Source organism: Phalangium opilio, unplaced genomic scaffold (genome assembly GCF_054372755.1).
Source record: "Phalangium opilio isolate 3A_F unplaced genomic scaffold, DU_Popi_V2 ptg000113l_1, whole genome shotgun sequence".
Classification (NCBI taxonomy): Eukaryota; Metazoa; Arthropoda; class Arachnida; order Opiliones; family Phalangiidae; genus Phalangium; species Phalangium opilio.
The window spans coordinates 7,936,644-7,949,698 of NW_028324209.1; the positions used below are offsets into that span (position 1 = coordinate 7,936,644).

Genomic DNA, 13,055 nt, shown 5'->3' on the forward strand with positions numbered 1-13,055 from the left:
ATGACCTCTGAACCTTAAAATGAGATTTCTAAAGAATCCCCGCAGTGAACTTGACCTTGACTAAAGTGTACTATGAGGCCACTCCTAACTCTAGGTCCTCAGAGCCGACTTTCAAGTCGAATAAATTACCACCTCGACCATAAACCGAGGAGTGTCAAGTATTTTTCATTTACTTCTTAATCCCTTTAATCAAAAGTTTATTATATAAACTTTTGCTTTAATGTATAAAATATATAAGCGTGTTCTTAGGTACTTCATTCAACCAACCCTGCAAAACGGATTTCGACATTCAAGTCAAACAAAAAACCCATACAACACCTGAGAACGTAGGTATTTAGGTTTACTGATATAGACCATTTCGTAAAATACATACAGAGAAACCAACACAAGGGTGAGACATTTAAGTTGAGTGAGAAGTACATCAGATCGTTCTAAGTCTTACTACAGCTCTGGCAGCACTTTTCGAATCGAAATCTCTCTATTAAAGTAGTCACCCTCGCGCTAAGAAGCAACGCCAGACGTAGCTCGAGTTCCCTCCACGTGCGAGGCTAGCCAACTCGCACTGACTCTAGCGATGTTTCTAGGCAAGAGAGAGAGTACCCTAATGGCGGCATCGACCCTGTGTGTTGGTTTCTCTGTATGTAATTTCCTAAATGGTCTATGACAATCTATTTCCGTTTTATAACGTTCTGGAGAGTTATATGGGTTAATGGTGAAACTAATATTATAATTATCCTTCAACGCCTTATCTTATTATCAAAAAAAGAAAAGATAAAATTCGTAGGTACAATCCCGGTTGCCGAGGTATTTACAGCCGATAAGAAATGATTGACGTTTCATAGGCATATATAGTTTTTTATCACTTTAAAAACGAAATTTTTGTCATATCCGCCTGAGGCTCACGCTCATCTTATTTTAAACCTCATCTAAAACATAAAGGTCGCGAATGTTGCCTCAGTGGTTGACGTTATCGTTAATTGAATAGTAAAAGTAGTACAATGGACGAACGTCCAAGTCGAAGTTACGGTCTTAGCGGAAGCGGATTGACGGATTTCAGCGATGACGGGCGAAAGAAGAAGATAATAATTATAGTTGTGTTAAGTGTAATTTTAATCGCTGTGGCCGTTACTGTACCAACTGTTCTGTTAACTATGAAGAAAGAAACCAATGAACTTCCGGTTGGTGAAACGGACAGAATCGAATGCCCCTTTATGGGTGAGATGTTTTGAACGAATTTTAAGTTTAAACTTGCTTATTAGTCGAGCTGATCTGTAAAAACATAACCAAAACTATGTGACGCACGAATTGTTTGAAAATTTTCAACAGTGACGTAGCTTAAATCAGACACGTTTATATTTTGATCCCTACAATTCTTGGCCTACTCGTAGCGTATATTTAATAGAAGTAGCCTTACCTTTCTAGGTAATCCGTCATACGACGAATGTATAAAAAAAGGCTGCCAATGGAGTCCAGCTTCGATGGCTCCAAGCTGCTTTCTTCCCAAAAAAAGCAATTATGTTGTGACTGGACCCAAAATAACTAACAGGGATGGATTTATAATTCCAATTGGATACTTCTCCAATGTCACTCTCTTTGGGTCACCATACTTACAAGCTCAATTCAAAGTGTGGTATCAATACAGTGATCAATTAGCGTTCGAAGTGAGTCTATTATTATTGTTGTTGCTGATGGTTTCCCAATCTATATCTCAGCTAATTGTTTTGAGAAACAAATTGAACACAAATGCAAAAAAAAAAAATAAATAAAAAAATCGTGCGAAGCTTTTTCCAATATTAAAGAAAAAGATATGAGAAATCTGTCCGGTGATACCACCATAAGTTTATAAGATATGTTCCATAAGTATGACACCTCCTATGCTTCGTAATGATAGAGACTTACTGAGAGCTAGTTCGAGAACGACAAGCGAGAATTAACTATACTCGGTTAATTTTGCAGTCCATCTTCCTATTTAGTTTGTAGTAAATCTTTGACAGCGCCTCACCAGGCGTCACTTTGCGACAATCTAAGACATCTCACCTACATCACTTCATGACAAGTTCTCAGTAGCTAGCGAGAAACTTATGGTACATATATTATGAACTTATGGTACCAGTTATTGAACTCAGTTTGTCGTATTTTTTTAATATTGGATACATGGTTAAAATTTGAAATATTCTGTATTTTACATAAATATAAAATTCTGGCGTCGTCTTGTCTTTTAAAGATATGGCTATCAAATAAATAAATTCGATACATAGTTGATTGATCTTGCATAAGTTGAAATGCCTAAAGTTACAGTTTGCGTAATGCTCAACTGTTTTGCCCAATTAAAAAATATTTCAGATTTCATTTGACAATTCTACTCATCAAAGCGTACCAACATCCCTTCCATTTACTCCTATTTACGAAGTCATTGTGGATGATGAAGTTGCGACTGAATTTAATTTCGTCATAAGAAGGAAAGACGATAATGAAACAATGTAAATATTTCTATAGATTAATATTTCTAATTTTATTTGAGCGATAAAAGTTGAAATGAAACTTCTAGATGGGATTCGAGTATGAATGGATTAATATTGGAAAAACAGTTTCTGCAAATATCGACGCATTTAGCCTCGGAGAATATATACGGGTTAGGAGAAAATGACCACCCTCATTTCAAGAGAAAATTGGATTATAAATCATGGACGATTTTTTCTCGCAATTCCGATATGGTTAATGTAAGAAAGTAGCTAAGAACGCCTTTAAGACTTGAGAACGTTTCTTAGTCTCATGGGTCGTTGCACGCTTGCCAATATGGCAGCCATGTTGTTCTACCATTGAAAGTTCTCGGGTAACTTTGACTCAGGCATTGTTTCATAGAGATTTAACTTTTAGAAAAAGGCAAATTTTGGTGGATTTCATCCCTTTTATTTATGTTTGGAAAAATCTGGAAAAGCGCATTCGGTTTTATTTGATAATACCCACGCTATTGGTAAGTTAGGACTAATAAAACAATTCGGCAAAATATGAAAGGGGCACGGGGAATTCTTTTTCTGAGCACCGCCATAGTTCTTATACATGTGGGCGGAACTTACTAGAGTACCCACCCACATCTCAAAGTTATATCCTTATACCTTGGAGACTTGGAGAAAGGGATTCCTGGCGTCGCTTCTATTTTATTTCTTAAGATGTTCATTGAATACTTTTCAGAGTATGTTTTGCTTCCAACACCTGGAATAACTTTTAGAACAATCGGTGGAAGCTTAAAATTTGTTTTTTTCCTTGGAAACTCTCCGAATGAAGCTGTACGGTTATCTTCCGACGTAAGTTAATGAACTTTAGTAATGATTATTAGCAATTATAATGATTATTGTTTTGATATTTTAGATTCTGGGAAAACCGGCTATCATTCCATATTGGTCATTGGGATTTCAAATCACGCCTAAAATAAGCTACGATTATGTAGAATTCAAAGCTGTTGTTGAAAAAGTTAAAAGTCTTATACCACTGGTAAGATTAAAAATTTAAAATTAGGAAATAATCACTTTTAAATTTGGATAAATTTATGTTTAAAAGGACGTGGTTTATTTAGACCCTATACTTTGGGATAACGGCAAAGTCTTTGATAAACAACATATCAAAGATGGGATATTTGAGTACGTTAAGACTCTGCATGAAACCCATGGAATCAATTTTGTCATGACGCTGGTAAGTTTCACTTTATCTAGTTTCTAGAAATTAATGAACCCTTGAAGTTACTATTCGTTTTCATTTAAGGATCCAGCAATAACGACGCAAGAGTACAACGCCTTCGAAAGCGGTTTAAAAGCTGACGTATTTACTAAATGGTCAGAAGAAGTGGCGGCCCAGATTGAGGATGATTCTACAATTGAAGATTGTAAAACGAATAGCTCTCTTCTGAAGAAGTACGTTCTGGGAACTGTAAGTATAATCGCGCCCAATTAGTTGTCTACATAAACCTTTAAAGCGTAAGTATGGGTCTACCTTAAGGCTTACAGTATCGCCATTGACTATGCGACATCTTCGTTAAAATGTTTCTCCTTCAGACTTGATTGTAATAGAGACAAGGTTTACTGCAATATTCTTCCTTAGTCGAGTCGGGTTACGGATAGAGTTGGAGATCAGAGTAGGCGCTCGTGTCTGTTTCCAGTATATCCGTGACCAAGAGAAGCATACCACCACGAGACGTCTCTCTACCGTTTTGTAAAGGATTCGTGCTCTTAGGAAATATTCCTTAGACCCATACTTATGGACGTATGATAAGCTTATGAATGTTACTAATCACAGTTATTTATGGCATAGAGAGAACCAGAGAGAGGTAGTCAGGGAACAGTGGCCTTTCCTGATTTTTCGAAACCTGAAACACGAACTTGGTGGCTGACACTTATGAAGAACCTTCGACAATCTTTAGTTTTCGATGGAGTGTACTTGGTAATTTAGTATTTGAATTTTAATTTAGTTTGTATTAATTATAGATAATATCTTGGCTATGAAATAGGTAGGAAACGAACCTTTCAGCAATGGAACTGATACAAAGTGTGAGGGTGAAAACTGTTGGACTTTACAATGTCCCGATAGCGAGTGGGATAATCCACCGTATGTCCCGGGTAATACTGCTTAATAAAATGTTTTTCTGGAGACTTTTGACAGCGTCTTGTATACTTTGCTCTAATGGTAGGGTTATTTTGAAAGGTGGAATAGGAAAGCTTAGTGATGGTTCTTTATGTATGTCCGCTACACTCGGAGACCAGTTGCACTACGAAGCTCATAACTTGTACGGAATGAGAATGGTTGCAGCAACAGTGAAGTAAGTATCATTTTTAAATAAATTTTAAAATATTATGCTGTACTAAGTCGTAAAAGACAATTGTTACGTTAGTAAAATATACATTTTACGTTTTTTAGCTATTTTAACGATCGCTCAGAACGAGCATTCGTTATTTCTCAATCATCAACGCCGGACAAAGAAACGGGAAATCCAGTTGGTCAGTGGTTACCTTCCCAAGAACGTTCGTGGGAAGGTTTACGAAAAACTATTGTGGGTTAGTTGGTTGATCATGAAAGTATTCCGTAACTTTTATTTTATCAGTACTATATATTTCAGGGTTATTGGATTTTAGTTTGTTCGGTATACCATACGTAAGTTGTAATAACGCTAAATAAAATATTGAAGCAACACTCTGACAAGGTATTCCCTTCTCTACTGTGACGTCAATAAAGAGATATGATACAAGATCCTTTCACATCCTTAAATATCATCGCGCCACCACAAGAAGTCTGAGTGTCGCTTCTATGTTTTTTGTTTTGTTATATTTTTTAAGAAAATGGAGTTTTTAAATATAAAACTTTGCAGGTTGGAACCCAAATTTGCGGTGATGGAAAATTAACCCAAACCGATCTTTGTAAAAGATGGATACAGTTGGCGGCCTTCTATCCGTTCATAAAAGTCGACGTCAGGGATTCCAATTCAGTATGTACAAATTGAAGAACCCAAAAGAGATCTCAGAACTTACAGAAGGCCTTCATACGTTCTCAAACCTTAAATGGGTTCTTGACTCTATTAATCTTTTCTTTTCAACAACAAATGGATTTTTTTAACTAAATGTAATTTTATTTTAGATTGATCAAAATTTATCCGAAAATGGGAAAGATGCATTATCAACGAGGAAAAGTCTATTACCTTATATTTACACAACATTTTATCGATCTCATTTGTTCGGAGATCCTGTCATCAGACCTCTATTCTACGAGTATTTATTATCAAAAACAAATATAATTAACTTAAATAAATACAAATCTTATAATAATATTTCAGATATCCAAACGATGAAAATGTTTTTTCCATAGATAAACAATTTCTTTTCGGTGAAAGCATCATGATAGCGCCTGTCTTAGAAGAGGTAGTTTCATTACTGTTATTCAGTATGAGGAAAAACTAAATCTCTTAAGCTTAAATTTTACAGGGGCTAACAAGCATGGATGTCTATTTTCCCAACGACACGTGGTACAGGATGAGAAAACTAACGGTAAAATTCATCATTCAAACCCATTGTTCAAAACCAAGAGAGTTCTACTTTTCAGAGTACCATTGTAACCTACCCAACTGGACAGTACAGCCAAGTGGGTGAAATTGTAGATATACCGGTTTTTGTTCGAGGAGGAACTATTTTTGCCTCCCACTCGGATGAATTAACAAAAAATATCGCGGGAAAGTATGTTAAATAACACTTAAAATTCCAAGGAATCTTAAAATAAATATAATTTCAACCATTTAAAAGCCGAGAAGAACCGTTTATCCTCAAGGTATTCCCTACTAACGGTCATTCCTCTGGTTTTCTGTTTTGGGACGACGGAAAATCGAAAGGTAAGCCATTTTATTATTATCAGAAGTATATAATATTTCTCTTCGAGAGAAGTGTACCACAAAGCGGTGGGGTATGCTTACCCCTTCTGTTGTTATTGAAATTATCAATCTGAGTAATGTTCTTATTGCAGATACATTGAAAACTGCACGATACTTGGCCTTTAATTTTACCCATATTATGGTAAGTTTTAAATTTAAATTATGTATATATTTAAACGCTTATCAAGTACACGTGTATTTAAATTTAGTGTGAAGTTAATATTCAACGGACCGACTTTTATAATGACTTTAAAGGGAAAATCGTTATTTCAAAAGTAATGGTTCATGATTGTGGTAATGCTCAATCTGTGACCATTAACGACAAACCCGGCACAGTTGATCATTACAGCGCGAATCACAAGGTAAAATCAAATGCAAATAGAAACAACAGAAAGTAATAAGGCACTTGGGGGTGGGTGGAATGACGAGAAGTCACGGTTTCTTTCTGTTTCTTCGTTCGACCAATCAGCGCTCTAATATTACCATAACTGTATCGGGAGGTTGACCCATAAAACGCTTAGAGCGCATGCACCTTTTAGTTACATGGAACTGATGGAAGAGGCATAGTAATTCGGTTTGCCCACGCACTCGCTCTAGTATTCACGGGGAATAAATATTTTTTTCGTTGACTCAGCGGCAACGTGAATCACCCCCGCGCTCTAATTACTTTCTATTTTTTTCTATTTGCTTGTGAGTATTATAAATTATGTGAGTTTCAATTGCTGAGTAAAATTTAGATCCTATTGCTGAATGTTGATGTCGATTTAACTGACGACGCGACGTCGGTGTGGACAATCAAATGGAGTTCGGGAGGCTCTTGTTTGAGAGCCGAGTATACTGACCCAAGATCATTGCCAGATGAAACATAATACTTATTTAAATACAAGACTATTTATTTTACAATTTTATAGTTAATTATCATTAAAATCACTACTTATTTTAGAAGATCAAGCCTGTCAATTACTCGGCCGCTTTTTACTCGATCCCCAAGTTTTTCGTATGGTTGGATGGGTGGCAAATAGGACTATAGGGAGCTAACAACTGGCTAGGGGGAAGAGATAGTCTGACGTCACGCAGCCCCCCTCTGGTTGGCATTTTCGCGCGCGTAGAATACTGTTTCCAACCGTTAGGGGGGATGAAACTCCAGTAAGAGATAGGAGGGTGTGACGTTTCAGGGTCAGAATTGTTAGCTCCCTATAACCAGGGCCGGATTGAGCTATTTTGCACTCGGAGGCCGTGATAATGTGCCCCCCCCCTTAGGTCGGAAAAAAAGGAACAGGAAATGTTGCTAAGGGGGAATATTTTAACTCAATTGCGCCCCCAACAAGCCTCACGCCCGGGGGTCAGGCGCCCCACCCCCTTAGAATTATAAGTGAGTTCGGGACATTTTGAATGTAGAATGTGTGGAAAAGATTAACGGAAGAAATAGTTAACGATTGATTAGTTTTGACTGGGTTTGATGTGATATATATTTTTTGTAAAGAGATATTTTTTTAAAGGGATAGTCATACACCCTTTAGTAATGAAAAGATTTATATATGGGAGAACTTGGCAAGCAAAATATTTAAATTAAACAATAAATATTTATTTTAGAAGAAATGAATTACAAAAAGGTTACATAATATTTATATTAGCAAAAGTGAAGTTTTTATTACTGCACTGGTCCTACATTTTGCCCAGTGTTTTGTCCCACTAGTGTGTTTAAGATAGATTGCAGAAAAGTGATGAAGGATTGAATAGTGTCTTCGAGCTGCAAAAGTACGTTACGCAAAAGACCGGAAGTATCTCCTGAAATACCCAAGGCACCGGGTACAGCAATGTTTGCGCCACCGCCAAGCAGGTTGTTGCTGAAATATTGATCATTTTCATTAACTTATACTGTTAACACGGTACTATCAAGAGTAAATATGTTACTAAGAGTAAGAGTAAGAAATCTAAAAGACCTGACTGACTAACAAATAACCAACCCAAAGCCCAAACAGCGTTAACTAGGAAGATGAAACTACGGGCTAAGTCGGCTCCCCATTTCATACAAGGCTCTGTGTGTGTGGGACCCAAGGGCCAGTTCCCATTAGACCCAATGGGTAAGACGGCCCTGATGACTTCCCATTAATATTTCGTGCTAAGATCCCATTGGAAAAATAGATATCCATAACAAACAACTCTCGCTGTATGTCATGAGAATTCCACGAGCCATAAATGTTACTAATGAAGCTCGAGGACGTGAATCACGTGATGTATCCACGTAAGACATACTGACAAGATGTTAGTACGGGTTCAGGAGAATTAGAGGATCACCTGCAAAATTACAAAAGAACTTTATATCTTGGCTAATGACATAAATATTTATATTTTGTAATAAATATTTATTGTAACTCGAATGAAATTAATACAAAAAAGGTTGCATTGCGTTAACATTAGCCAAGATATAAAGCTTTTTCTACCGCGCTGTTTGCGGTTCCGTTTCTGTCCCTCCTGGCCCAAATGGAAATATTTCTCCTTCTTCGAGTTCTTGCCCCTTTATTATGATACTCAGAATATCTTGTAGATAAGTGATAGTTGTTTGAAGAATATCCTCAAACTCCAGCAATAGATTAGTAATGACTTGCGAGGTTTTATCTGAAATACCCAGGGCTGCGGGGATAATTTCCATGGCACCACCGCCAAGAAGGTTATTGCTGAAATCGAGTTTTTGCACTTTTAATTGCCCCGGGAAAAATACAACTAACTAAAATTCCTACTTAATGCGCGTGGAGGAAATAACCAACTAAATCTTCACGCGTACGATGATTATACTTACAAAAGTTGAAAAATTACTCCGATCATTTCACCTGCCTGGGCAACCTCAACCGCGATGCAAAGAAATGCTAAAAATTAAAAGTTTTAATTAATTTCTAATTTCTCGAGACACATTCGTAAATTTTAGTTCTACGCAATTTCACTAATAATCACTAAAGTTTCAATTAACCATTAAAGCTAATGGTAAAAGAAAAACTTCATAAAGTCTGTCATATCGTACCAACGACAACCGCCGACGTATACGCGAAGTTCATCATCTTCTGTAGGCAGGCGTTTTTGGACAGCGAACCAAAAAGTTAAGAGTTGCTTTTGTGGACGATTAGATCGGTGACTTTTTGGTATTTGAATGAATATCGTAAAACCACACTAGTTATTCGGATCTGATTTTGTGTCGCACGTGACCGGAAAAGGTAAAATTGTAACACATGTTGTTTTAGTCGAACATGTTCTTCCGGACTCAATTCCGGTAAATTCGATTTACGTTAACCCCTATTCGACGCGAATTGGAATATTTTAATAGAGTGATCTAAATTTCGGCGTAGTAAAAGAATATATCTTGAAGTTTCGGTGTTAAACCCGCAATTTAAGCATCAAACGATCTGTCATACCGAGGAAAGGCAATTAGAAGCCTGGATATATTATAGAGGTGACACGGAGGATAGTTATTTTTCCCTTCTCAACGGTATAAGGATGAATTTGGTCGGGGACTTTTGTAAGCTGGCGACTCATATCCGTAAACGGAAATGACTCAAGCGCCTCCCACTTTTATAAATATATCATAGATGCGCAACAAGAATTCCCCGCGTCACCTGTACAATTTCTTGATGAAACTTATCTAAATCCCTTTTGAAAACCATGTCACTTTACATTTCAAAATGTGGATGATACCACATGAGAGGATCAGTAAGATGAGCTTAAAATTCAGGGACGAATGAAGCTTATATTATTTATTTATTATAACCTTCAGATTTGAAGGTGTCGTAATCTGCAGTGCGTAATAAACACACTAAATTTGGATCTGTTACTCATATGAGTTCATGATTCGAGATATAGTATCTCAGAGAGATAAAGTTAGAGACAAAAACAGTCTTGGTGTCTATCTGGATGTTCGAACTTTTTTTTATCCTAATTACTTTGACAAGTCCAGAACTGCCGTTGAGTTCGCAGATATTTCACTGCTTCAAGTACAATTAATTAATACTTGAAGAAAAAAATACCATAATCATAACTGTGATGTTGTACTAAATATCACATCCGGTTGAACTGAGGTTATAGACCCAGAAACGCGTGGTGATCTGACAGGTGTAATATTTGTACAGCGGAAATGTGAATTTCCTAGCGGAAGTGAATATAAATTGGATAGTCCATCATTTTAATCAATTAATGATAGGAAGAAATATGTGAAAAGTCAATGAACCTTTGACACGTACCACAATATCTATTTGGGACATAGCGGAAAACAAGTAAAAATAACATGTTCGGATTTTGTGAAACTGTAATGAACAACTAAATGACCAAGTTGCTATTTTTGACCACGCCCCAATGTCCACGAAAACAATTTTCTTATTTAACTTAGTTAAATAATTTGAAGTTCATCGATATTAAGATATTTTTCAAATTGAAAACCATGGAAAACTTGAAGACTTTTATTTTCATATCAATAAGTAAGTAAACTCTCGCTTGCTTATGATTAGATCGTTGTTAGTCAAAGTGGTTTTCGCTCCAAATGTAACAATAAGATTATGTGTTTAATTTTCAGTATATTTAAATGTTAGTTTTCAAATCTGCACTGCATTTGAAGGACTTCTTCAAAGTGTTTTACAAACTTTGTAAGTTACTTTTGTCAACGAAACGCTTTGATTAGAGTTAGAGCTATAAAAATGTCATTTTAGGATGAATGTCGTAAAGCAAATAATATCGTTTCTTCAGAGCATCGTAGGTAGTCTCACTTTCGCAAACCCTGGAATTTCAACTGGCCTTCAAGATGGCTCGAAAAGCGTAGTTTCATCGAAAATATCGTCATTGAATGAACTATTGCAATATTTTTTGTCTTAGCCAATATTTTATACTGTATTTCGAAAAACTTCGATAATTTGGAAAAGTTAAAATATTTTATTGTAAATAAGGATTTATTATCGGATAAAAATTATATCAGAAGCGCCTTAAAAAATACTTGGAAAGTTTTTTAATATGGAGATGGCAGACCGTGCTATTGTTACATAAAGTCTAATACAGTCAAAGGCAGGGAGCTGCCTGTATATGGAAGAAAAGACGAGAACGATAGGCTTAAAGATTGCTTCTCCTGTTTAACAACTCTATGGTGTGTCATAGAACTTATTTCCACTCCATTCATCATACTTGCCAGATACTTAGCTTCCTTCCTGATTTTTAAGCAACTGTTACGGGGCTATTGTACGTTTCGTTATTGTTTCAAACCGGTATACTTGTTCCATTTAATTGGAATAAGCCAAATTTAATTAGACTTACAAGATTTGATGGTATATTCAGTAAGTAATCGTTCGAAACCATAGTAATCCATTGTCGCAATGTAAATGAATGATAGTCAGTGTCAAACTTTGTTAAGCCTTGGTCCATTGTCTTTTGTTATTTTGTAATTTATTTTAACAGTTTGTTAATTGGGTAAACGTTCATTAAAATGAAGTGGCAGTTTTGTAGAGTAGGTAGACTAGATAAAATCGTCATTAAACCTGATGATTTTTATTGTTAATTAAGGTAATAGTACGTGTTTCACAATGCATTCAACTCTTCCCGCTTGAACCTTTGACCCTCACCCTTATGGATTTGTAAAATGGGAATTGGGAAGGGTAGCTAATAAATAATGATTAATATTTAAATAAGTAAAACTTTAATATTTAAGGTTGTAGGTGATTTAGTGACAAAGAATGTCGGGAATTGCTGGTGCTAGATTGGCTGAGGAAAGAAAGGCCTGGAGAAAGGACCATCCATTTGTAAGTAACTTTTCTGTATTTTAAGAGTATAATTTCAATATTTTTAATACTGATCTTGCAGGGATTTGTGGCTAAACCAACGAAAAACCCTGATGGAACTCTCAATCTCATGAACTGGGAATGTGCCATTCCAGGGAAAAAGGGAGTAAGTATATTTAATATAATAACTAAAATAGTTAATTCTAATTTAATATTATCTTTCTTGATAGACACCTTGGGAAAATGGATTGTACAAGTTGCGAATGATATTTAAGGATGATTATCCATCCACACCACCTAAATGCAAATTTGAACCACCTCTTTTCCATCCAAATGTTTATCCTTCTGGCACAGTTTGTTTGTCTTTGCTAGATGAAGAAAAAGATTGGCGCCCAGCTATCACCATCAAGCAGATTTTACTCGGAATTCAGGATCTTCTCAATGAACCAAACATAAAGGATCCTGCTCAGGCTGAAGCCTACACCATCTATTGGTAAATTTAAATCATTTGAGATTTTTCCTTTAAGCCTATATGAAATTTTGGCGATACTATATTAATCTTTTTTTAAGTCAAAACCGATTGGAGTACGAGAAAAGGGTCAGGGCTCAAGCTAAAACTATGGCTTGTCAGGATTAATTGGTGAACTCGGTGTTTTTGTGAAAATTTCGTCTTTTAATAACTGTTTCACAAACGTGTTTGTAGTCCAAGAAACAAAACTTTTTTGGTTTATTTCATTTAAATTTAAACAATACTTCAGCTGTAACATTTCGTTTAATAATAAAGTGTAAATACTGGATTTATTATTCTCTAGTTACGCATTATTCAATCTTTGTGTAAATATTTATTCCAGTTTTAAAAGTAAGGCGCGCACGCGCGCTTTTATTCTAGACAACATGATCGA

General features: G+C 35.9%; 2 protein-coding genes and 2 long non-coding RNA genes across 5 annotated transcripts; 3 read left to right on the forward strand and 1 right to left on the reverse strand.

The window, feature by feature from the left end:
• The first annotated feature begins 64 nt into the window (after positions 1 to 64).
• Positions 65 to 7,351, forward strand: LOC149623708 (sucrase-isomaltase, intestinal-like). The gene is made up of 23 exons (XM_089852905.1): positions 65 to 1,215; positions 1,423 to 1,661; positions 2,344 to 2,480; positions 2,549 to 2,720; positions 2,878 to 2,974; positions 3,193 to 3,305; positions 3,370 to 3,492; positions 3,559 to 3,690; positions 3,760 to 3,924; positions 4,306 to 4,434; positions 4,502 to 4,610; positions 4,696 to 4,810; positions 4,909 to 5,045; positions 5,108 to 5,142; positions 5,357 to 5,473; positions 5,623 to 5,753; positions 5,819 to 5,903; positions 5,967 to 6,029; positions 6,085 to 6,215; positions 6,282 to 6,367; positions 6,499 to 6,548; positions 6,616 to 6,768; positions 7,144 to 7,351. The coding sequence occupies exons 1-23, from the start codon at positions 999 to 1,001 to the stop codon at positions 7,273 to 7,275; spliced, it is 2,868 nt and encodes a 955-aa protein (XP_089709031.1). The 5' UTR covers positions 65 to 998; the 3' UTR covers positions 7,276 to 7,351.
• A 618-nt stretch (positions 7,352 to 7,969) lies between these two features.
• On the reverse strand, positions 7,970 to 9,545 carry LOC149623709 (uncharacterized). 2 transcript variants are annotated; one of them, XR_016374839.1, is made up of 3 exons: positions 9,426 to 9,545; positions 9,207 to 9,273; positions 7,970 to 8,253 (listed from the first exon to the last, which is right to left on the reverse strand). It is a non-coding gene; the product is annotated as an uncharacterized LOC149623709 (long non-coding RNA). The 2 variants fall into 2 exon arrangements; XR_016374840.1 differs by lacking the exons at positions 9,207 to 9,273; positions 9,426 to 9,545 and adding exons at positions 8,374 to 8,704; positions 8,851 to 8,919.
• A 300-nt stretch (positions 9,546 to 9,845) lies between these two features.
• Positions 9,846 to 11,426, forward strand: LOC149623710 (uncharacterized). The gene is made up of 3 exons (XR_016374841.1): positions 9,846 to 10,869; positions 10,965 to 11,034; positions 11,098 to 11,426. It is a non-coding gene; the product is annotated as an uncharacterized LOC149623710 (long non-coding RNA).
• Positions 11,427 to 11,560: 134 nt separating this feature from the next.
• On the forward strand, positions 11,561 to 12,964 carry lwr (ubiquitin conjugating enzyme lesswright). Its single transcript, XM_089852912.1, has 5 exons — positions 11,561 to 11,712; positions 12,084 to 12,174; positions 12,236 to 12,319; positions 12,384 to 12,646; positions 12,724 to 12,964. Exons 2-5 carry the CDS (start codon positions 12,109 to 12,111, stop codon positions 12,788 to 12,790), a joined length of 480 nt encoding a protein of 159 aa, XP_089709038.1. The 5' UTR covers positions 11,561 to 11,712; positions 12,084 to 12,108; the 3' UTR covers positions 12,791 to 12,964.
• Positions 12,965 to 13,055: the final 91 nt, after the last annotated feature.